At 39.3% G+C, this 23,009-nt stretch overlaps 1 protein-coding gene and 1 long non-coding RNA gene across 2 annotated transcripts; one reads left to right on the top strand and one right to left on the bottom strand.

Moving 5' to 3' along the window:
• Positions 1-5,439: 5,439 nt before the first annotated feature.
• Positions 5,440-10,387, bottom strand: LOC126702424 (mannose-6-phosphate isomerase 1-like). Its single transcript, XM_050401121.1, has 5 exons — positions 9,806-10,387; positions 8,774-8,941; positions 7,364-7,576; positions 6,446-6,712; positions 5,440-5,961 (listed from the first exon to the last, which is right to left on the bottom strand). Exons 1-5 carry the CDS (start codon positions 10,151-10,153, stop codon positions 5,641-5,643), a joined length of 1,317 nt encoding a protein of 438 aa, XP_050257078.1. The 5' UTR covers positions 10,154-10,387; the 3' UTR covers positions 5,440-5,640.
• Positions 10,388-16,844: 6,457 nt separating this feature from the next.
• LOC126703540 (uncharacterized) lies at positions 16,845-19,155 on the top strand. The gene is made up of 3 exons (XR_007648120.1): positions 16,845-17,056; positions 17,865-17,917; positions 18,841-19,155. It is a non-coding gene; the product is annotated as an uncharacterized LOC126703540 (long non-coding RNA).
• The last annotated feature ends 3,854 nt before the right edge of the window (positions 19,156-23,009 follow it).

The following is a 23,009-nucleotide window of genomic DNA, read 5'->3' as shown; positions in this document are numbered from 1 at the left end:
GTCTTGGTCTGTAACATATAATGTTAGGCATGCCAAGAACCATCCCCAAGTCTCCATGCTCTCTCTCTTGACAATGACAAAGGCAAGTGAATAAACCTCTTTGTTGCCATTCGTTGCTATTGCTAGTAATAGCTTCCCTTTATATTTTTCATAGAGGTGGGTTGCATCAATGCTTATCACAAGCTTGCAATGCTTGAACCCTTCAATACATGGACTAAAACCCCAAAATACATAGTTAAACATACTAGTTCTCGGCACACCACGGCTGTCCACATTTGACTTAAACATTGTACTTGAATCTGCATCTTTTAGTGCCATTAGAAATCAAGGCAATTCTGCGTATGACTCATCAAAATCCCCGTAGATAGTGGCAACGACCTTCTGTTTTGCGACCCAAATCTTGTAGTGAGATACTTAATGCTTGTGCTTCGCATGCAAAAGACTATGTAAGCATGGTACAATTCTTAAAATATCTTCCTGTATATATGTCTCAAGTGTGACAACAACGAACTTTGAATTCATCATCCTTCCATCAGGCTCTACCTAGAGCAATGAGTAAGTGTGGGGACCCTTACACGTTGTGATCTTCCACAAGTTATGCTATTTGCTGCAAATAGCTCAAATTGACCACGGATATGCATTGTGTACACAACTCATTACCAGCCTATCAAAGTCTAACTTGATGGACTTATATTTCTTATTATGCTCCATAAAGAATATAGTATGCATGTTGCACCGAAGCCTTATTTTTTAATAGCATCCCTTTAGTCGGTTGGTCCCCTTCCTGCCTACTCATCAGACGTGTTTCCATAGAAGGTGATGGGTCATGAATATTATCCCACATGTTTGCTGTGAACCATTCGGGTGTAGGGTTCAGAATGGGGCATGTGTCTACATTGTGTTCCACTTGTAGTTCATCAAAGAATTTAGGATTGTCCTTTGCACAATCATTATCAATGATCTCTTCGTACACATCTCGACCAGCATCAATATCGAATGCCTCATTCACATAGGTTTGAACATGTTCATTTCTTTGACTAGATCCCCTACCTCACGTGTGTGTATTGCTGCTAATACTTCAATTGCTTCAATATTATCCATATCAACTTCATTACATGGCTAAACGTTGTAGGGCAATGAGGTGTCTTTTATAAATGAAGAATATACATCAACCGGTACTGAATGTAGCTCTTCGACTCCACTAGTATGCTGTGAACCTTCGCCAATATTAAACTCAACAGTTACACACAAGTTGGAAGTTATGAATTGAGGTGTCCGCTTAATCATTGCTCACATCATGTCCACATCATCGTCACAAAATAAGTGAATTGAATTTTAGAAAACTTAGGTCTTCACCGGTTGTTGAGGAGCATGATATACAATAGATATGTTATGCGAATCCTTGTCCAACCCCAAAGCTATCATTATCTTCCCTTGAAATTTTTTAATGCGTATCCTACGTTTCACTTTAATAAACTTCTACTTTTGTGAAGGACCTCGGTATGACAACCCATGCGAGTCATAATGATATGCCTCCCCATCATAGTAAACATAGAAATAATGCGAACCCATAACGAACCTAATGATAAACAAATATAGTTATCAGGTAGTAGAATTGATGTGAGTTATATTGATGCAATTATAATTTTTAAGTACGTACATTCAAACTCGGTGATGTATTCTTCTTATTGAAATAAATGTGTACAACATATGCTGGGCCCATCTTGGAAATTGTGTAAATTTATCATTTCATATCTTTAGAGATATAGGGTATATCATCAATGTTGTGCTACCATGGGGATTAATTTCCAATTAGACACTGTAAACCAAATGAAAAATTAAGGAATTATAAACCAAAATTTTATTATATTGCAAGTAACATCTACTACATGAGGACCCAAAGAGACAAAATATTCCAAATACATAGCTACTAACTTCATCCCCCAACTACATAAAATTTTCTTATCATAAATTGTACTTCACGTGTCATAAGTTATTACCTGTACGAGTAGATGTTGATGCAACAATGAAGATGTGGACTCAATAGATAGAAAATTTTGCTGAAGTTGCTAACATGAAGTAGAAAGTGGCAGCAAACAATGCTCAAATGGGGACCAAGAGATAGAATGGGGTAGTTCAAAGGAGAGAGAACCTAAAAATGATCTGTACTCTTGAGCTTTGAACTACACTCAAAATTAAATAGAACTCAATTTATTAAAAATCGAGTATTGTATTTCATGTAACTCAATTTTTGTATTTTCGAGTTACATTTAATTAAAAGGATTGGGGCAGGAGGTTCTTAATTGAAACTCAATAATCCAAAAATTGAGTTCTTCATTGCATGTAACTCGATTTTTAAATTATTGAGTTTTGTATTAATACAGCGCATTCATGCAACAAGATTAAGATTGAATGGACATAGAGGGAACAGGGTCTAGTTAAGTTTTCAGGGTGAAAGCCTCTCAAAAAAGGCTTAGCCATTTCCAAGCAACACAAGGCAGGCTAGAAAACCAAAGGAATTGGAGGAATCAAAGCAAATTGCGAAATCCCAAAAAGGGGGAAAGTCACCCGCATTGCCAAAGTAAACTCCAGTTGGAAAGCTAGGATTAGAAGCAGTTCCAACACCATTTTTGGGTCAACAAGACAAGCCAAGACGTGTACGCCAGGTTGTTGTCTTAAATTCATTCTGCAAATGCGGGATGGGAACATTTTTAACTTAACTGAATTGAGAAGTTGTTGAAATAGAAGTTCAAATGATTGATTTTCTAAAAATTAAGTTCCAGCTGGATTTTTTAATTCACAAAAGGCCACGTTTGCTCGGTCCAGCGTGGCACAAATTACACTTAACTTGAAAATGTAAAAATGGAGTTACATAGAAGACTCAATTTTCTAAAAATAGAATTTCAAAACAGAAACATGATATTAAATACTTTGGTAACAAGGATAATTTGCTAGATATTTTAAAAATAAAGGACAAAAGCCCATTTTTCCCAAAAACATGACATGTATGATGTATATTGTGGCTGTCTTACTCTTGTCCCTCTTTGTGTAATGTGTTTCCCAACAAACAAATTAATTAAAGTGTGTGAGGGACAACCACTTCTTCAAATCTCACTCACCTTCTAACCAAACTGATAATTTGCTAGATATTTTAAAAATAAAGGACAAAAGCCCATTTTTCCTAAAGACATGACATGTATGATGTATACTGTGGCTATCTTACTCTTGTCCCTCTTTGTGTAATGTGTTTCCTAACAAACAAATTAATTAAAGTGTGTGAGGGACAACCACTTCTTCAAATCTCACTCCCTTTCCAACCAAACTGCACCTCCCTAGGTTGGATTTCAATGAGTTGGACCCAATGCAAGCTTGGGCCACCTCATTTAGGTTCTTGTTTGTTGGGTAGGCGTGCATGTCTGCATGTACATCTTAGGCTGTTGGTGTCAGACTTGGAGCCACTAATCTTTTCTTATAATGGCCCCTTTTTGTTCTGCTGCATTGGACCTCCATAGCATGGCCTAATTATATTACCCAAGCTTTAGTAGCTTGTAGATATAGGGGTTTACTTAAAGCCCAAGGAAAAAAAAGGATCAGCAACACTCTCAATGCCCCAGCCTAAGAGGCTATTTGGATGGCTTGTTTCCATAACTTAATTCTCTGTTTCCATAACTCATAACTCAAAAATGGTTGGACCTATAGCTAGAAGTCCGTTTGGCTGCACCATAACTCTGTTTTCAAAAATCTGTTTCCATTACTCAATTCTAGGGATGACAATTTTTCCCCACCCCTCCCTGCTTCGCCCCGGGCGAGTTTTCCCCTCCCCGCAAAGGCAGTGGGGTGGGGATGGGGCAAGATTTTAGCCCCGCACCATGGGATGGGACGGGGATGGGTTTAGACTTTTTAGACCCACCTCGCCCCGTCCGGCCCCGTCCCCGTCCCCGCCTGGCCCCGCGTTACTAAGGGTTATAATTGTAAATTTTTCATACCTTAAAACCCTACTATTTAAACAAACATATTAATATTAGCATATTTTATTCTACCCAATGTGATTCTTTGCCTTTATTTTGTTATGTGTTATACTATGAGATTTTTATTTTTATTTTTTATTTTTTATTTTTTATGATTGTCTTGTTAAGCACTTGGATATATTATTCAAATTTTTCTAAAAATTGATTTAATTTGATGGGATAAATTTAGTTGTAATTTCAAGTATATTTTTTATTAATGAAATAAGTTTCATTAAAAAAATTGTACTAGTTGTAGGACAAATTAACAAAAAATAGAGTTTTATAAGGTGGGGCGGGGCTTCACGGGGCCCCAAGGGGTGGGGATGGGGTGAGAAAATATTCCCCGTCATACGAGGTGGGCAGGGATGGGGCAAGACAAAACCGTGCGGGGCAGGGATGAAGACCCCATCCTTCGGCCTTGCCTCGCCCCATTGTCATCCCTACTCAATTCTCTAATTTTTGAGTTATGAATTATGGAAACTGAAAACATATTTTGGCTGTTTTCAGTTTCCATAACTCATAATTCAATGGCATTTTTGTAATTAAACACACATGGGACCCACTAGTCATAACTCAGCTGCAACTTTTGGCCAATCTACCTTTTTTTTTTTCCTTCTTTCTTCTTTCACTGGGTTCGATCTTCAGTTCTTTTTTTTTTTTTTTGGTTCTTCTTTCACTGGGTCAGTCTTCAATTCTGGGTTTCTTTTTTCTTTTCTTTTTTCTTCTTTCACTGGGTTCGTTTTTTTTTTTTTTTAGTAGGTTCAGCGAGTTTGGGTACTTGAAAAAAAAAAAAAAAAAAAAACTGCACCAAGTGACAGATATGGGGCCTACAAACAGTGTGAAAAATATTGAGTGATGAGTAATGAGTAATTGTGCCAAATGGATAGGGTATTTTAAGTGATGAGTGACGGAAATTGAGTGATGAAAAAAAGTGATCCAAACAACCTCTAAGTTCTTCAAGGGGATAAACTTAAAAGCCCGTTTGGTATATATGTTTAAATAACAGTTTTTAGTTTCTTTAGAAGGGTGAAAAAGTGTGTAAATATACGTGTAATATTATTTTAAAACTAAAAACATATGTTTAAACTTACGTACCAGACGTGACCTTAACCAAAAGTTGAGAGATTAAATTCAAATGACACTTCTTTCTCTCATAAAAAGCAAAATATGGGTGAAAATATGGATACTTTCGCCTGTATAACTTGTTACTAATATATTTACATATATATAGCCAATTGCAAATGTGATAAATTACCTCTACCCAACATACTCTAAAAGACGAGCCGAACAAGTTTCATAAGCCATTCAAAATATAAATTGCAAAGATGTGAACATGTTTCAATCCCCCATCTTTTTACTTTAGGGTGGGAATTAGATGAGACTTTCCATTGGGAAACAAAAGATTAGACAAAAACACAGAAACAGGACCGGGTGAAGAATAAGAAATCCTGTCACATCTTACTACCAAAATAATGATCCTTATTACTATTATTCTTTTTAACTATATTATTGCTCATGCATGAAAATGCAAGCGTCATTACACAATACACATTTATAAACAGTGCAGAGCATTAGACGCGCAAAATAATTTAATTATTTACTTCACCTAAAGCAAAAAAAAGGTGCTCTTGCATTATAACGAGGCTTGAAAAAATCGATCGTTTACTCCAGCTCTATATAACTGTAATTCTGATTCACTTTCAATGCTAATCTCAGTGTTAGCAGGTGCAAAAAGAACATCTCCTTCAGTAACTAGCTCACCTTTGAATGATCCCGCATGCATAATTCCCTCCCCAGCCATGACAAGGAAAATGGAAGGGCCTAAAACTGCTGGAAAAACTGTTGATGCCCCACGGGGAAGAATACATCGATCCACCTCAAATTCATCAAAAGGTGGCAGGTACCTTCTTACATATGAATTCAGAGGAACTCCTTGCAGGATTTCGGGAAAGCCCTGCAACATAGACAAATATCAATATTCATATATTTGTAATTTGCGTCTGATGTAGTAACATCACCAAGAGAATCCATAAAAATAACAATAAAAAAATCATTTATTAAGAAAATATTAAAATAATATCATTTTTTCTTGCACCAACAGTGATGCACAATCATTAAACTCAGTCTAAAATGGGGACCAATATATGTGTGTGTGTGTGAGACAGCATGTGAGAAGTTTATCCACTGTCAGGTCTGTCAGACCATTAATTGCTATTTATTGGTTTCATGCTATGCAACAACCAAACTTTTGGCTGAAATAAACACATAGAACCCATAAAAGACCTCACTTGGAGGTTAACAATACAGATCTCAAATTACTAGTGGAAGTGGCTAGATGAACTCCATGACTACAATGTTGCCAAAGGAAAGATGTATTTCCTTCAAAGCAAACAAAAAATCCAATAAAAACTAGATTAATACCTGAGAACATTCATTACCTGTTTGTACGTGAGCATGGAACAAAGAGTTTTGACATCACGGTGCTTGGGAGTAAGGCCAGCCCGTACAACATTGTCTGAAGTCGCCATGCATTCAATGCACTCACCAGATACATATGCATGAGGTTCATCTGCCCCAAGATACAATGCTTCACCAGGATTAAGCTTCACATAATTAAAAAAGAATGCTGATATGACACCAACATCAGCTGGATATTGCTTTTCCAACCGCAACACCAGTAGCTCCTTATCTGTTAATTTCCTCACCTGACGCAAGAGGGAAAAAAAGGTCTTATCAATCATAAAAAATATGAGGAAAAACAAAAGCAGGAACATTTTTTTTTTTTAATTGTCCTTGTGCCTGTCATGCTCAATACCAAGTTAATCAGTGACCAAATGCCATCACATATAGAGATGAAAATTTAAGTTTATTTACGTAAATTAGTGTAATTTTAAGGATCCGAGAGCTACTAGCAACAAATTGATTTTAATAATTGGCAATTTAGCACACATAAGGGATACATATGGTGTAGTTGATCCAACTGTGGGTTCATAAAAATGCATATACAATAAGCAGTAATTAAGCAGTGCATATATTGCTCAATTTAAATTGGAACAGCTTAATCCTCTCTCTCTCTCTCTCTCTCTCTTGATCTATATATATATATATATATGCGCGTGTGTGTGCGTGTGCGCGTGCACTCCATAATTTCACATTTAATCAAATCTGGGTTCTAACAGTTGAACATGACAGAAGTTTTTATTACACGGTGGCCATTATGTAGTAGGAAGCAGCATCTTCTCAAAGGCTAAATATAACAATCAAATCATCCTACAAATAAGAGCATAAAGCTCTACAAGAACAATCTTACTTATAGAACTACAAACACAAAAAGGAAAGTATTAATTGCAACTGACCTGACTTTCAATTTGCAGACGACTTTTTATGTTGGATAACACTTTCATTATCATCTCTTTGCTAGCCAACATGAGCTTGGTGAAAATTGACCGCAAAATATATTTTACTTTTTCCTCCCCATCCTGCTCATTAACATGCAAGATTTGGTTTGCATATGCACTACCAACCATATCTACAATCTCAGGAACATAACAAAGTACACCCTTAAGCTCCTGGTAAGAAAATAGCAAGTTGCTCCAAGTAAATGATACTGAATTAACAAATCATGTGAGCATGCACTGAATACAAGAAAGCTTAGCTCGGCCACTACAATTATCAAATGTTCTACCACACCAGTCACCTTGTACACTTCAAATCCATAATATAAACATCCAGTGAACCTCAAAACAGTACTTCTAAAGGAAGAAAAAAACTGTGAACCTGGCAGCAAAGAGAGGGAAATATTACCCCGTTTCTCCTGCACATGCTCAATTTATGAGAAAAGGGATGCCTTTAAAAAAGTCTAGTTTGTTTCCAGTTTTAGTTTTATTATTGTTATTATTATTAGTAAGTTACCACACACCCAATGGGTTTTACATTCATGACCTTACCCTCCATGCAATGTTGTGGGAGGAAATGCTATTTGAGCTAGATCTCATTAGCAGTTTGTTCACAATTTTCATGAATAAAACTCCATCAAAGCTGCTGCACATACCTCGATAGTTAACAAAACACAAACACACACACACATGACTAACAATCCTCAGGCAGCAGAATCCAGTTTTCAGCAAGGAGGGGAAGACTAATTTTTTATTTTCTTTTATTTGTCTCCAGACCAAAAACTACTAGGAAGTCCAACTTTCGTATATAACTGAGATCAGTCAGAGCAAAGCTGGCTGATGGTTAGGGATTAGGGATTCATCTTGTGAGCTGAAGTGTCATGAGAAAAACCCAAGGGAACTACAAAGAAGTTAATAATTCTCCATTAATCTCAACAAAGAAATTTACTAACTTTGCCATGGTAGTGTGAATAAAGGTTCAGCCAGTTGATAAACTTTTAAATCAGGAATTAAATGGGCATCACAATAGTTATGAGTTAATCATCTAATAGGTAGAGGTAAAATTAATTAAATGTGCACAAACATGAAGGTAAGAATGAATTATATAATAAAACTGGGTGCCAATCAGAATTTTAATCAATAATAAAGGTACAGTCTTATCCATTTTGAACGCAGCGACAATTTCACAGATTGCTTTCATCATCTATACTGTTTAACAAACAAGCAATTCTAAGCAACCCATTCACTTATCACACCTATATCAGATCATCCACAAAACTCAAAGTTGAGCTTGGATCCACAATACCAGTCAACAAAGAAATATCAAGTAAAAGCTTCACATATACAAAGCTACCTCAGAACTCATAATACCTCAAGACTGATAAACCCACAAAGGGCCTCAAACTCTGTTATTGCCAAAGCCATCTCAGGCTTGTGATTGTCGTCCTTATACACATCTGGTCGTGCCTTATGCAACACCCTTGCCAACTCCTTATTGGGATGAGCCTGTATTGACAAAGCTTTTGCCACAGAAAGTACCTATTTCCCACTAAAGAGTCAAAATCCCACAAAACTCTATATAACCAAAAAATAAAGATTCACACAAAACCCATCAATATATAACAAAGAAAACTCAAATTCCTGTCAAATCAAACCCATAAACTCAACCATAAGCTTACAGCAACAAAGACAAAATTGTATAAAAAAACATAAATTTACACACATAAACACATGCATCCATATGCGGGACCTTTCACAAAAGAACAGAAAATCACACTAAACCCATGAAGTATTTAACATAGAAATCTTAAATTCCAGTCAAATCAAACCCAAAAACTCAACCAGAATTTTACTACAACAAAGCAAAAAATTTACATAAAAACGTAAATTTACACACCCAAACACATATATCCATAATATAAAATTCACGAAAAACCCATCAAATATTGAACATTTAAGACTCAAATTCCAGTCAAATCAAACCAAAAACTCAACCAGAAAATAGACTACAACAAAGCAAAATTTTATAAAAACATAACTTTACACACCCAAACGCATATATCCATAACTTAAAAAATTCACACAAAACCCAATAAATATTGAACATTGAATACTCAAATTTTAGTTAAATAAAAAAAAAAAAAATTACAAAAACAGGCTCATAATATCAACATGCAGGAACATCAGTTGTACTCTCCACATAAGAATATTTTTAATAAAAAAAATTCACACTAAACCCATCAAATACTTAACATAGAAATCTCAAATTCCAGTCTAATCAAGTCCAAAAATGCCACCAGAAACGTACTAACACAAAGCAAAATTGTACCCAAAAAAGAAATTCAAATTCATAAACACAGACACATACTGGGAAAAACATTGAGCAGAATTGGTATATTGTACCTTAAACAAGAAAGGAAGATCACAACCCCAGTTGTGTAAAACCTTATCACCAAGCACATTAGGATTCTCCGAAATCCACTTCTTCAAGCTCACACCGACGTCATCGTCAACGTCAACGTCAACCGACACGCCATTGGAAGCGCGTGGGGCCTGGACCACAAACGAGGGTCCAGACTCGTGGGTGCCCATCCATAACTCCGCGTATGGGCTGTCGGGTCGGGTCTCGGACCCCGAGTTCCGGGCATAGAGCCGAGCGACCCGAGAGTCGTGACCCTTTAGACCCCAGTCGTAGTTTTGGACTGAGCATCGTAGCCTGAGAAGATTCTTCTGAGAAGGTGTGGAATCCATTAGAGAAAAATGCAGAGTTGGGGTCTAGAGTCTAGTGGTATTGGTGGCAGTGCATGTTGGCTACTCTGGTTTTATGCTTTTTGAAGCGCCACGAGAAGAGAGGGAAATAAATAGCTTCTTTTTTTTTTTTTTGGAGTGTTGAGAGAAAAAGACGAACGTAGAGACGAAGATTGTCTGAGACACACGATGTACTCATGTACTCTCTTCTTATTTTAGGAAGCTTCTGCATAAAGTTGGAAAAGGAAAAGGGAATTTGATTTTTCAGATTTGGGACCGAATAAAACGGAGGAATTACGGAATTATGTTTTACATTACGCTTTAAACTTTTTAAATGTATATTTTATATCTTAAACTATGATTTTTGTTATACTTTATACTCCGATGTTAAGTTTATCATTAACTTAGATGATAAAGTATGACACCATATAAAAAAAACCTAATTATCCCTTTTCTCAATCTCTTAAAAACAAAGAAATTACACTTTATTATCCTAAATTATACTCAAGGCTATGTTTGGTTGCCGTAAAACGTTTTCCGGAAAATATATATTTTCCGGAAATGCTAATTTCCGGAAAAGGAAAATATTTCTGTGTGTTTGGTTGCATTTCAAAAAATTTTCCGAAAAATATTTTCTGGTGTTTGGAAAAGAAGAAGGAAAAGACAAAACCCAGAAAAACACTTACAAAACCCAAAAGAACCGGCGCGATCGACGGCGGCGAAGCACCGTTCGCGAGATCGACGGCGGCGAAGCACCGTTCGCGAGATCGACGGTGAGCGAAGCACCGTTCGCGATCTCGCGAAGCGTCGCTCGACGCTCCGCGAGATCGCGATCGACGGCGCGATCTTGCGAAGCACCGTTCGCGTCGATCGCGAAGCGTCGCTCGACGCTCCGCGAGATCGCGATCGACGGCGCGATCTCGCGAAGGGTGATTCGCGCGCCGTCGATCGCGAGATCGCGCGATCTCGCGAACGGTGCTTCGCGCACCGTCGATTGCGCTGTCGATCGGACCGGTGCTTTGGATCGACGGCGCGATCGGAGCTTCACGATTGACGGCGTGTCTGTGAGCTCTCTCGTTCTCCCTTGCGCGTCCCCAGTTCCGGAAATCATTTGAAGTGAAAATAGGAACTGAAATGGATTTCCGTGGTCAAAGGGGAAATTTGTGGTCAACCGGAAATCATTTTCCGGAAAATAATGTTTTCCGTGACAGCCAAACGCATGCATTTTCCGGAAAATCATTTCCGGAATCACTTTGAAGTCAATTCAAACGCAGCCTTGATTACACTTTGCATCTTAAGTTTTAGATTTCCATCCAAATTAACAGCAAACTTAATGTCAGGGTACAAAATGTAACAAAAATCATAGTTTACGGTGCAAAACGTGTATTCAAAAAATTTATAGTGCAAAATGTAATTTAAGGTATAGTTTAGGGGGTTAAAGTGCAATTTTCCTAATAAAATGTGACCACATTTCTTGCAGTTGTAGTCTTTAGTAATATGCGTTTCTGACAGCCAAAAAAAAAATAAATAAAAAAAAATAAAAGTAATATGCGTGTCTATGTCAAATCTCACCATTTTTTGTAGCTTATTTACTAAATATAAGATTAACAAAATTAAGAATTAGTTTTTTGTTATTAAAAAAAAAAAAAAAACTGATTTTAGAGCTTTTAAAAAAAAAAAGTTAGACCAAAAAAAAAAATTACACTTTGCCAAATGAACCATTTTTCATCTCGTCCAAAATACAAAAAAGGCATAATCCCCATTACATGAGTGAAATATGTGTTACATTCAACTTAAAGGCTCCATATAAGTACCAAACACTACCACACCTAAGTATGAGAGAAATTCTTGAACACCTTCGTGCTTGATATTTCTATATTGTGAGTACTAACTTAAGTATTGGAGGAGCCCTAAGTGACATCATATTGGTGTCCCTTTGAGCTAGTGTGTTCATTTTTGACAAATCTCCTAGAGCTCATTTGGATGAGTGGCCTATTGAGATTCTTTGCATAATAAAAAAAACTAACCCATAAATTTAAAATCTAAATCATTTCTACCTCCAACTCTATTGTCACCCTAATTAAATGCCAATTCACCTACAAACTCTCTCTGTGCAAAACTCCTTTTCGACGATAACAAAGAGTTTTTCCTTCTACATTCTCTCCACCCCCACCCCCTCCTCCTCCTCTCTCCCATGTTCATTTCCTTTTGACACCTCTCCGCCATCGTAGGCCTCCTCTTTAGTCCCTTGCTCTTTGAGTCTAGGCCTTCCTCAGCCTCATTGCTTCCAACCTTAGCAAATGTTGTCATTTGCCACCATCTTTTTCACATTCACTAATGAGTTATCTAGCTCATCGTCATCTCCTCCTTCATCATCTGTGGCTTCATCAAGACTAGTTTAGGGGATAAGATTGCCACCTATTTGGTCAAGTGGTTGGGCTACGGCACCTTATTAGGATTGTCCTACGACTTGACCATCAATAAGGCTTTTATTTGCCCCTGCTACGACCACCACCACGATCAGGGCTGACAACATTAATCAAGGATTTTGACCATTTCGGGTTACTAAACCAAAAACATACAAACATAGTTGCCTTCACTTTAAAAAAAAAAAAATTATTCTTATAATTGAAAATTTTAAATTAACTATCAAAATATATTGTATTTTTTAAAAACAAAATTATACATTTTTCAATCCCTTTACACATTTTGTAATTAAGAAAATAATATCATATTGATAATGATTAATTCAAAATTTTTAATTTCTCAAAATTAATCACACACACAAGAGTGCATAGAAGAACGAGGATGAGGGCCCTTGCCTAATCAATAACAATGCATTGAGGCTCTTGAGATACAAAAGGTCATTTGATGAGTTGGAAATACCTTTTAAGGTAATTGTTGCCTTCAATACAGCAACACCACTTGAGTTTAGGGTTTTATTTTTAGTGAGGTTATATTTAGGTTATTATTAACTTTTTTTTTTTGGGTGTTTAGGAGGAGAAATTATAAGATCCTGATGGGAATGACGAGAACACATTACCTTGACGAGGTCAACCTAGTGACGAGGTCACCTCTGACGACGAACAAGCCATCACCGACGAGGAAAGGAAAGTCATTCAATGGTGCTAACAAGTAACCTGGTCAGTTACGAAACCAGCAAAACAGACTGTTGGAGCCTAATAAAAGCCCCATAATTGGGCTGGAGGCGTTACAAAAGAGAGGCATTAACACCCCAACGGCTAGCAGTCAAGATCACATATATAAAGTCCTTACATTGGCAGCATAAGGTACATAGATATTGAGACTCTAAGAAAATACCTATTACTTTCTAGTTCTGTGAATTGCTTTACTATTTTAACTTTGGCATCGGAGGCGTTGTGGTAGGCACCATACCGGTGACCCCTTTTTGAAGATACACAGGTGCTGACGGGGAGTTCCATCTGCCTACTACGACTGACGAGTTTACACTTCATCAGTTTGGCGCCGTCTGTGGGAAACGACATTCTCAAATTCATATTTGAAAATGTAGTTTCCGTCAACCCTCTACATTCAGATGGAATCCAACCCAGATTCAGCAGCCTTGGCCCAACAAGTCCAAGCCCTTGCAGCCACCATTGAAGAACTCACCAAACAGAACCAGGAAATGAAGCTACGGCTCCAGCAGGTTCAACAGGCTCAACAGGAAGAAAACCGGTCCAAGGGCAACCTGGAAGGAGAAGGAGATAGTCATCGGAGAGGAACCCCTCAGAGGCCAAATACTCCAGACGAGCAGAACTCGGATCTCTTTCAAGAAATGAGGAAGGAAATGGACGAATTGAGGAGCGCCATTAAGGAGAAGACGGACCGAAGCGTAGACAAAATGGTAAGGGCTACGGATTCACCCTTCACCGCCGCAGTACTTGAATGCCCTGTACCGTCAAAGTTTCGCTTACCTCAACTCGAGCCATTCGACGGACTAAAAGACCCATAGGATCATCTTAATACCTTCAAGACGACTCTAGGTCTTCAACAACCACCTGACGAGATACTGTGTCGTTCCTTCCCAACGACTCTCAAAGGAGCTGCAAGAGAATGGTTTATGAAGTTGCCAAACTCGTCCATAGACAACTTCGATCAGTTAAGTAGTGCCTTCTTGCGCCATTTCATAGGGGGGCAACGCCCAAGGATGCCAGTAGACTACTTACTCACCATAAGACAGGGAGAGAAGGAAACTCTGAGGTCGTATGTCAAACGATTCACCTAGGAGACTCTGGAGGTGGACGAAACTGATGACAAGGTGCAGCTGACGACCTTCAAAGCGGGGCTAGGGTCCAGAGACCTCGTGGACTCCCTCTCAAAGAACCCCCCAAAGACAATGGCGGAAATGCTCCTGAAGGCACAGAAGTACATGAATGCTGAAGATGCTTTAGCTGCCATAAAAGATGCTGAGAAGCCAGGAGACAAGGCCAAGAGGAAAGACGACCGTAGGGGGCAAAAGAGAGATCGACCAGACCGTCGGAATAATGACGGGAACAGGAGGAAGGATGATAAAAATCCTCGGACGGTAAGATTTACTCCTCTGGTTATGCCTGTTGATAAAATTTTCACGCAGATCAAAGACGAGCATTATCTCAAATGGCCCAGGCCATTACACTCATCCCCCAATGTCCGTGACAAGAACAAGTATTGCCGGTTCCACAAAGACCACGACCACCACATAGAGGATTGCAGAGACCTAAAGGAGCAAATAGAGGAGTTAATACGGAAAGGGAAGTTACAGAAATATGTGAAGAAAGGAGAATAAAGCAAGTTCAGGGACGACAATAAAATCCAGCATGAATCCTTTTCACGGGATGACGACCGTCCGTCCCAGCCTCCACACAAGGTGATTGGGGAGATAAACACGATCACAGGAGGACCGTTCTTAGGAGGATCGTTTAAATCACTCAAAAAGGCATACCAGAGACAGGTGAACAGCGTCCACGCCATACCTTCGTCCAAGCACCGACGAACATACCAGGACATATCTTTCAGTAAGCCATGGGAGTGAAGCAGCCCCACAACGATCCCCTGGTCATAATGCTGAATATAGAAGGGTTCAATACCAAAAGGATCCTCGTTGATAACGAAAGCTCCGCGGACATCATCTACTTCCCAGCCTTCCAGCAGCTGAGACTAGATCCTAAAAGACTTCGCCCTTTTAACTCTCCACTCGTCAGCTTCAGTGGAGACAGGGTCTACCCCAGAGGCATAGTGACATTGACGGTGACGGTAGGGACCTACCCAGTACAGTTGACCAGACAAGTAGACTTCCTGGTGGTAGATTGTCCCTCATCCTACAATGTCATCATTGGGAGGCCCACCCTCAACAAGTGGAAGGCGGCGATGTCAACTTACTGTTTGAAGGTGAAATTCCCAACAGATAATGACGTCGGTGAAGTGAAAGGTGATCAAGTCCTAACAAGAGAATGCTATCAAGCTGTCCTGGTTGGGAAGGAGAACCACACATGGATGATTGAAGAAAAAGAAGAAGATGGGATAGAGGCCCTGGAAATAGTGGAATTGGTAGAAGGAGAAGCGAACAAGACGACCAAGATAGGGACGACGTTGAGTCCCGAGATAAGAACAAGACTCATAAGGTTCCTTAAAGAGAATCTAGATGTCTTTGCATGGAGTCACGAGGACATGCTGGGCATATCTTCAGAAGTCATCCAGCACAGGCTGAATGTGGACCCAGAACGGAAACCCATTCAGCAATGACGAAGAACCTTCGCTCCAGAATGAGATCAGGCAGTTGCAGAGGAAGTTACCAAACTCTTGACGGCTGGATTCATCCGGGAGGTGTATTATCCTGAATGGCTCGCAAACGTCGTCCTGGTAAAGAAAGCAAACGGGAAATGGAGGATATGCATAGACTTCACCGACCTGAATAAGGCATGCCCAAAGGACAGCTTCCCTCTACCAAGAATAGACCAGCTCGTGGACTCCACAGCCGGGCACAAGTTACTGACATTCATGGACGCCTTCTCAGGGTACAACCAGATAAAGATGGCTGAGGAAGACCAGGAGAAGACCGCCTTCATCACAAGTCAAGGACTCTACTATTACAAAGTAATGCCTTTTGGGTTGAAAAATGCTGGAGCTACGTATCAGAGATTGGTGAACAAAATGTTCAGTCAACAAATTGACAGGAACATGGAGGTATACGTGGACGATATTCTCGTCAAGAGCAAGGAAGAGCTCACACATCTGGACGACTTGAGGGAAACATTTGCAACCCTCAAAAAACACCAGATGAGGTTGAATCCAAGTAAGTGTGTTTTTGGGGTTGCCTCAGGAAAATTCCTGGGATTCATGGTGTCCCAGAGAGGAATAGAAGCAAACTCAGAGAAAGTACGAGCCATCGTCGACATGGCCTCACCCAAAACCGTCAAGGACGTTCAAAAACTCACAGGAAGGATAGCGGCTTTAAACAGGTTCGTGTAATACCCCAAATTTTGATTTTATGATTATCACTGTACCTTGTCAATTTTAATATAGAGTTGAGGTACCATATGTGTGTGCACAGTAAGATGGGAGTCAACAATTTTGTGGTGCTACAAATAGATGAAAAAATTAAAGTTTTAGTGTATACGATTTAGTGGGGCAATTAAAATAAATAAATAAAAAGGAAAAGAGGAAGATGTTTTATGGACTCCTTGCAAAATAAAGTGATAAGTTCAAGTGGGTTTTAAAATCCAGCCCACTACCCCACCAAGCCCACATCTCTTTTGTGTTAAAATATAAGTTGGAGGAAAAATAATTAGGGTTTTGGGATAAGAAGAGTTTCATCACTAAGGAGGCTAGGGTTTTATCAAAGAGGCTAAGAGGTTTTTCCTTGGAGTTTAGAAGAGATACATTTGAAGAGGCAACCAATTGTTCCAGGTATGATTTTCTCACTGTTAGAAACAAGAATTAAAGGTTTAGAATTTTATCATGGAAATGTTAGTGGTGTGTAGATTGTTAAAAGGGGTATTTTCCTAGAATACGATTTACATTACTAAGTTAGTTGCCTACGGTTTGTATTCAAGAACAAAAGTCATGGTTTTAAATCTCAATTCATGTAGATGGCTTTTTACGTTTTCATTAGGATAGATATATTAAATCCAAAGCTTGCCACACCATGTATTCATGAACGAAGGTTATATATTTAGGCGTTATTCACGAAGAGATCCGATTGTTATACTCCTAAGTTTATGGTAGTTTTGTATTTAATATTGGTTACCTGTTGAAATCGAGGACCTTGGGTCTAACAAAGCATGATATATATATATATATATATATGATTAAATCTTTAATGGTCAGTACATGATCTCATTAAGTTGCCTACAGACTTCAAGATTATAACTTTTAATTTTAAAGGTGGCTCTATATCCTTACGCTTTCAATGGGAATGTTTAATCTAAGGTCTAGAATATTTCGGCTACTGCTTCTCTAATGGTAATACGAGATTTGACCCAATGCAAGGAAGCATAATTGGCCTAGAATATCAATTGTGGTTATAAAGATTTGTTTGAACTCCTTTAGTACAGATTAGTTTTGGGGATATATTGTTGCGGTGGGACTTTGATAAGGAATAATAAATTGCTTAATTCAATGGTATATATGAAAGTAGTTTTCATACCTGATTTCTGTAGGACAGTAGGAAAGGATTAGATTTCATGCTTACTGATTAAAGCATTCTTTTGTTTAGAGCTTACGGAAGATTAAAGTGTTCAACTGTGTTCAGAAGTATTAGCAAGAGAGGTAAGTAATTATGCAAAATATGTACAAGTTTTGTCATTTAGGTTCTTAGATGTCAAGTTTTTTTTCAAAAGTCATATTTTTAAGTTAAAGTTTCCTAAAGTTTATTGAAAGCATTTTTATATCATTAAAAGAGAAATTTCGAATTTTAATTAATGTTTTGAATGTCCGAATCTCATTTAAAAGATGATTTCTAAACTAAACTCTTTTTAGAAAATAATTGAGTTTCAATGTAAGTTTCCAAAATGGTGTTTGTTCTTTAAATTTGTTAAAACCAAGTGATTTCAAGGTTATATTCCTATTCTCCAAATGGTATTTAAAATGTTTCTTTTAGCAAATTTAATTTTCATATTTACTCAAGAATTGTAATATATTTACATAAACTCCTCAGTCGCTATTCGTTTCCCAAGAGAGTCAAGCATCCTTTGATTTATATTCTATTCAATATTGTGATCTTTGATATGCCTCTGTATTTGAAAATAAATTGTTAATATCAAGTAAATTATTTTATTTTGTATAAACTTTGCTTCGTGATATGTGACTTAAAATAAGTGTTTTTAGAATTGATCAGATATATCAGATATGTGTGTAAATCCACTCACAGGATTGTATGTGAGAATATGTGTTGATCCCTTACCAACAGGGGTTAGATGTTGGTATCCGCTCACAGGATTGTATGTGAGAATATGTGATGTGTATATGTGACACTGTGCTCTGATCAATTATCTATATGTGTTTTCGAATAACTTTAAGATTTGATTATATACATGTGTTTAGTGGTTCTTTATATGTTTGGAAAAACTTTATCGAATATTTTGAGTGAAATTGTGAAATCAAACTCGTGCTTTGCTTGACTCTATTCTGTTGTATATTATGTATAATTGCTTACTAGATGTGTGGCTCACCCCATCAATTACAATTTTCAGATTAAAGTTTAGTTGGGGGAACAGAACCTTTGGATTGCTTCGTAAGGTGCAAGGTAGAGCGTGGGAGTTTTAGGCAACGTTAGTATTACTTGAAGCCTTAAAGGATTTTAGTTACCCTTAATTTGTAATTCATGTTTTTGTTATGGTGGAGATTAATTTTTCGTTTGTGGAGTTTAGATTTTTTTGTAAGAGATTTTTAAAAGTACTGTTTCTTTGGAGTATTGAATTATTTTGGATTAATTATGCTTGATAAGTCATGTAAGATTAGCAAGTTAGTCATGTATCTAAATTCATGTTCCATGGATTTGGGTCGTGACAGTTCGTCTCTAGGGCTACAGACAAATGCCTGCCCTTTTTCAAGACTTTGAAGCAGGCTTTTGCCTGGACCGACGAGTGCGAAGTGGCGTTCCAAGAATTAAAGCGTTACCTGAGCAGTCCACCTCTCCTAAGCCCGTCCAAAGAAGGGGAAAACCTATACTTATACCTGGCTGTGTCAGCCTTGGCAGTAAGTGTAGCCCTGATCAGAGAAGAGGGTAAGAAACAGCTCCCGGTTTACTACGTCAACCAAGCCTTCCAAGGAGCTGAGGCCAGATACCCAAGGATCGAAAAGATTGCATTTGCGCTAGTAGTAGCCTCGCGCAAGCTAAGGCAATACTTCCAGGCAAATCCCATTCTTGTAATGACGGACCAACCAATAAAGAAATCAATGAACAAGCCCGAAGCAGCAGGCAGGATGGTCCAGTGGGCAATTGAACTTAGTCAATTTGACATCGAGTACCATCCCAGAACAGCGATCAAGGTGCAAGCTCTGGCGGACTTCATCGCAGAGTTCACTCTTCCAGACGAGGATAAGATTATCGACGAGGTAGACAGATGGACGATACAAACTGATGGTTCGTCAGCCCAGAGGAAGGGGGGAGTAGGGGTCGTCATAACCACCCCTAACGGAGAAGTACTGAAATATGGGGACCAACTAAAGTTCCCAGCCACCAACAACAAAACTGAATACGAGGGGATACTGACGAGACTGAGGCTTGGAAAGGCACTTGGTGCTAAAAACTTGTTGATCCAAAGTGATTCAAAGCTAGTGATCGGGCAAATTAGGGGAGAGTACGAAGCAAAGGAAGAAAGGATGCAGAAATACCTCAAGCTGACGAAACATCTAACTCAGGAGTTTGACATAGTGGAGTTCGTGCAGATCCCAAGAAGTCAGAATATGGGAGCTGACGAAGTATCGAAGCTAGCGTCATCAGAAGAAGGGAAGATTAGCACAAATCTGACGGTAGAAGTCCAGAAACACCCTAGTATCGAAGAAATTGCAACATTCACCATCCAGAGCATAGACAGCTGGATGACGCCTATAATATCCTACCTCTAAGACGGACGCCTCCCTCAGAACATCGAAGAAGCTAAAAAGATCAAGAAGAGGGCGGCCAGGTTCACGATCCTGAATGACGCCTTGTACAAGAGAGGCTTCTCTATGCCTTACTTGAAGTGCGTCGACGAGGAAGAGGCTAGATACATCCTGGAAGAAGTCCACAGAGGAATTTGCGGTGACCACGCTGGCTCAAGATCCCTGGTGAACAAGGTAGTACGAGTAGGATATTTTTGGCTAATCATGCAGGTGGATGCTGTTGAGATCGTCAAGAGGTGCGACAAATGCCAGCGATACGAAAATGTGCAACGGCTTCCAGCAGAGAGAATGACGACTATAGCTTCCCCATGGCCATTTGCACAGTGGGGAATTGACATCGTCAGTCCTCTGCCCCAAGGTAAAGGTCAGGTAAAGTTCCTACTTGTTACTATTGATTATTTCACGAAATGGGTTGAAGCAGAGGCCCTAGCAACGATCACTGAGGCTCGGATCCAGAGCTTTGTGTGGAAGAATATAATCTGCAGGTTCGGGATTCCCTTGACGATCATATCAGATAATGGGAGGCAGTTCGACAGCCAAGGCTTCAGGGGATTCTGTTCAAACCTTGGGATCAAGAATCAGTTCTCGTCCCCAGGGCATCCTCAGGCAAACGGGCAAACGGAAGTGACGAACCGGACGCTGCTCAAGATTATCAAGACCAGACTAGATGATGCGAAGGGTGCCTGGCCAGAAAAACTACCAAATGTCCTGTGGGCCTACAGAACCACTGCCAGAACCTCAACAGGAGAAACCCCCTTCAGGATTACCTATGGCACAGAAGCAGTAATCCCAGTCGAAGTGGGGGTAACGAGCATCAGACGAGGAACTTTCAACGAAGGGATCAACGACGACGAACTGCGACTTAACCTGGATTGTCTGTACGAAGTAAGAGACAACACATCCAGCACGATGATGAAGTATCAGAAAAAGATGGCCGAATACTACGATAAGAGGGTCAAACTTAGACGACTGGACATAGGAGACCTCGTCCTACGCAGGACCACCACAGCAACTAAAGACCCTACCCAGGGAAAGCTGGGTCCTACGTGAGAAGGTCCTTACTGAGTCATTCATTACTCAAGACAAGGAAGTTATCACTTGGAAACCATGGACGGACAAAGGCTCCCTCCACCATGGAACATTGAGCATTTAAAAAAGTACCACCAGTAGATGTAATAGACAAATGCAGTCACTCCTGAATTTAATAAAAAAACTTTATTCTCTGATGTCTTTATGCAAACAGGTCTAGCCAATTGTAAGACGAACTAACGTAACAAGATTCCGCCTTGACGGATGTAAGTTACTGACGACAACGCCAACGGGTATAAGGCAAACTAAAGTAACAAGATTCCGCCTTGACGGATGTAAGTTACTAACGACCCTTATAACGGGTACAAAATATGTGAAAGCTAAGTGATAAGATTCCGCCAAGACGGATGTAAATCACTGACGAATCCCGAAGTGACGAGATTCCTTAACCGGATGTAAGTCACCAAAAAATGGCCAAGTGATAAAATTCCGCAAAGACGGATGTAAATCATTGACGAATCCAGAAGTGACGAGATTCCTTAACCGGATGTAAGTCACCAAAAAGTGGCTAAGTAATAAGATTCCGCTTTGACGGATGTAAGTCACCAAAAAATGGCCAAGTGATAAGATTCCGCCAAGACGGATGTAAATCACTGACGAATCCAGAAGTGACGAGATTCCTTAACCGGATGTAAGTCACCAAAAAGTGGCCAAGTAATAAGATTCCGCTTTAACGGATGTAAGTCACTCATGAAGGCCCAAAAGAAAGTGAATGTCCCCAGAACGTGCTGGTGACGTAAACATAATCCTAAAGCCTACGCAAATGGCAAAGTCCCACTCGACGAACTCAGGATACTGACGAACCCGCAAGAGAAAGAACAAGGAGAAAAAGAAGAAGGACAAAAACCCTCATCAAGGATAAAGAATGACGAGCAAATCACGGCTAAAGAAATTTACGCTAAGTACCAGCTAAGTACAAGGTATGCTAAGAAGTTTATGCTAAATCACAAACATATGCATGGTCATAGACAGGAGCATAGCCACAAAAACAGGTAAGTACTAAATCATAAAAAGCCCAAAAACAGGGGGCAATTATCCTTGTTCTTCCTACAGACCCATAAAACGGAAGGCCAAGAGACATTGTTTTGAAAATAGAAAAAAAAAAAAAAATATATATATATATATATATATACATCTCCAAAAAGGCCCAAAACACAACGGGCAAATATAAAAGATAAATTTTTCCTAAGTATCAGGTTCGGGTGTCTGGAGCGTCAGTAACGGGATCGTCAGCAGCAGCGGGAACATTCTCAGCAATAGGGGCGTCATCAGCAGCAGGGGCGTCACCTTCAGGTGCAGAAGACTGGGCAGCCTCGTCAGCAGCCATCTCTTGATCTACCACTTCTAGATCCAAATTCGGCAGATCAACCCCTGTAGGGTGCTTGACGAGGTACCTGGGAAAGAGCTCGAAGCCCTTGAAGTACCAGCTGAAGAGTACTGTGGAATACTCCTCAGTTTGCTGAAAGGCCTTGACGGACCTAGCAGCGATCGTCTTCAACTTCTCCTTTGCCGCCTGAAGCTAGTCGTCCTTCTCCAGATTCAGCTGACGCTCGACCCTAAGGTCGGAATTCAGAGCCTTGACTTTCTCCTTCAATGTGGCAGCCTTGTCCATCGACTCTATGAGGTCCTTTTTCAGTGTCGAGTTCTCCTTCTCCAGAGCCTCCAT

Source organism: Quercus robur, chromosome 10 (genome assembly GCF_932294415.1).
Source record: "Quercus robur chromosome 10, dhQueRobu3.1, whole genome shotgun sequence".
NCBI lineage: Eukaryota > Viridiplantae > Streptophyta > Magnoliopsida > Fagales > Fagaceae > Quercus > Quercus robur.
The sequence above is the reverse complement of the archived record's forward strand: the minus strand, read 5'-3'. Positions and strand labels throughout refer to the sequence as shown.

Bases quoted from the DNA above. Each gene is read 5' to 3' on its own strand.
- LOC126702424 (XM_050401121.1), bottom strand. From the start codon at position 10,153: ATGGATTCCACACCTTCTCAGAAGAATCTTCTCAGGCTACGATGCTCA. The intron at 8,942-9,805 runs GTACAATATACC...AGTGGGAAATAG, and splicing joins ATCTTCCTTTCTTGTTTAAG to GTACTTTCTGTGGCAAAAGC. The intron at 7,577-8,773 runs GTATTATGAGTT...TTTTCTTACCAG, and splicing joins GTGGGTTTATCAGTCTTGAG to GAGCTTAAGGGTGTACTTTG.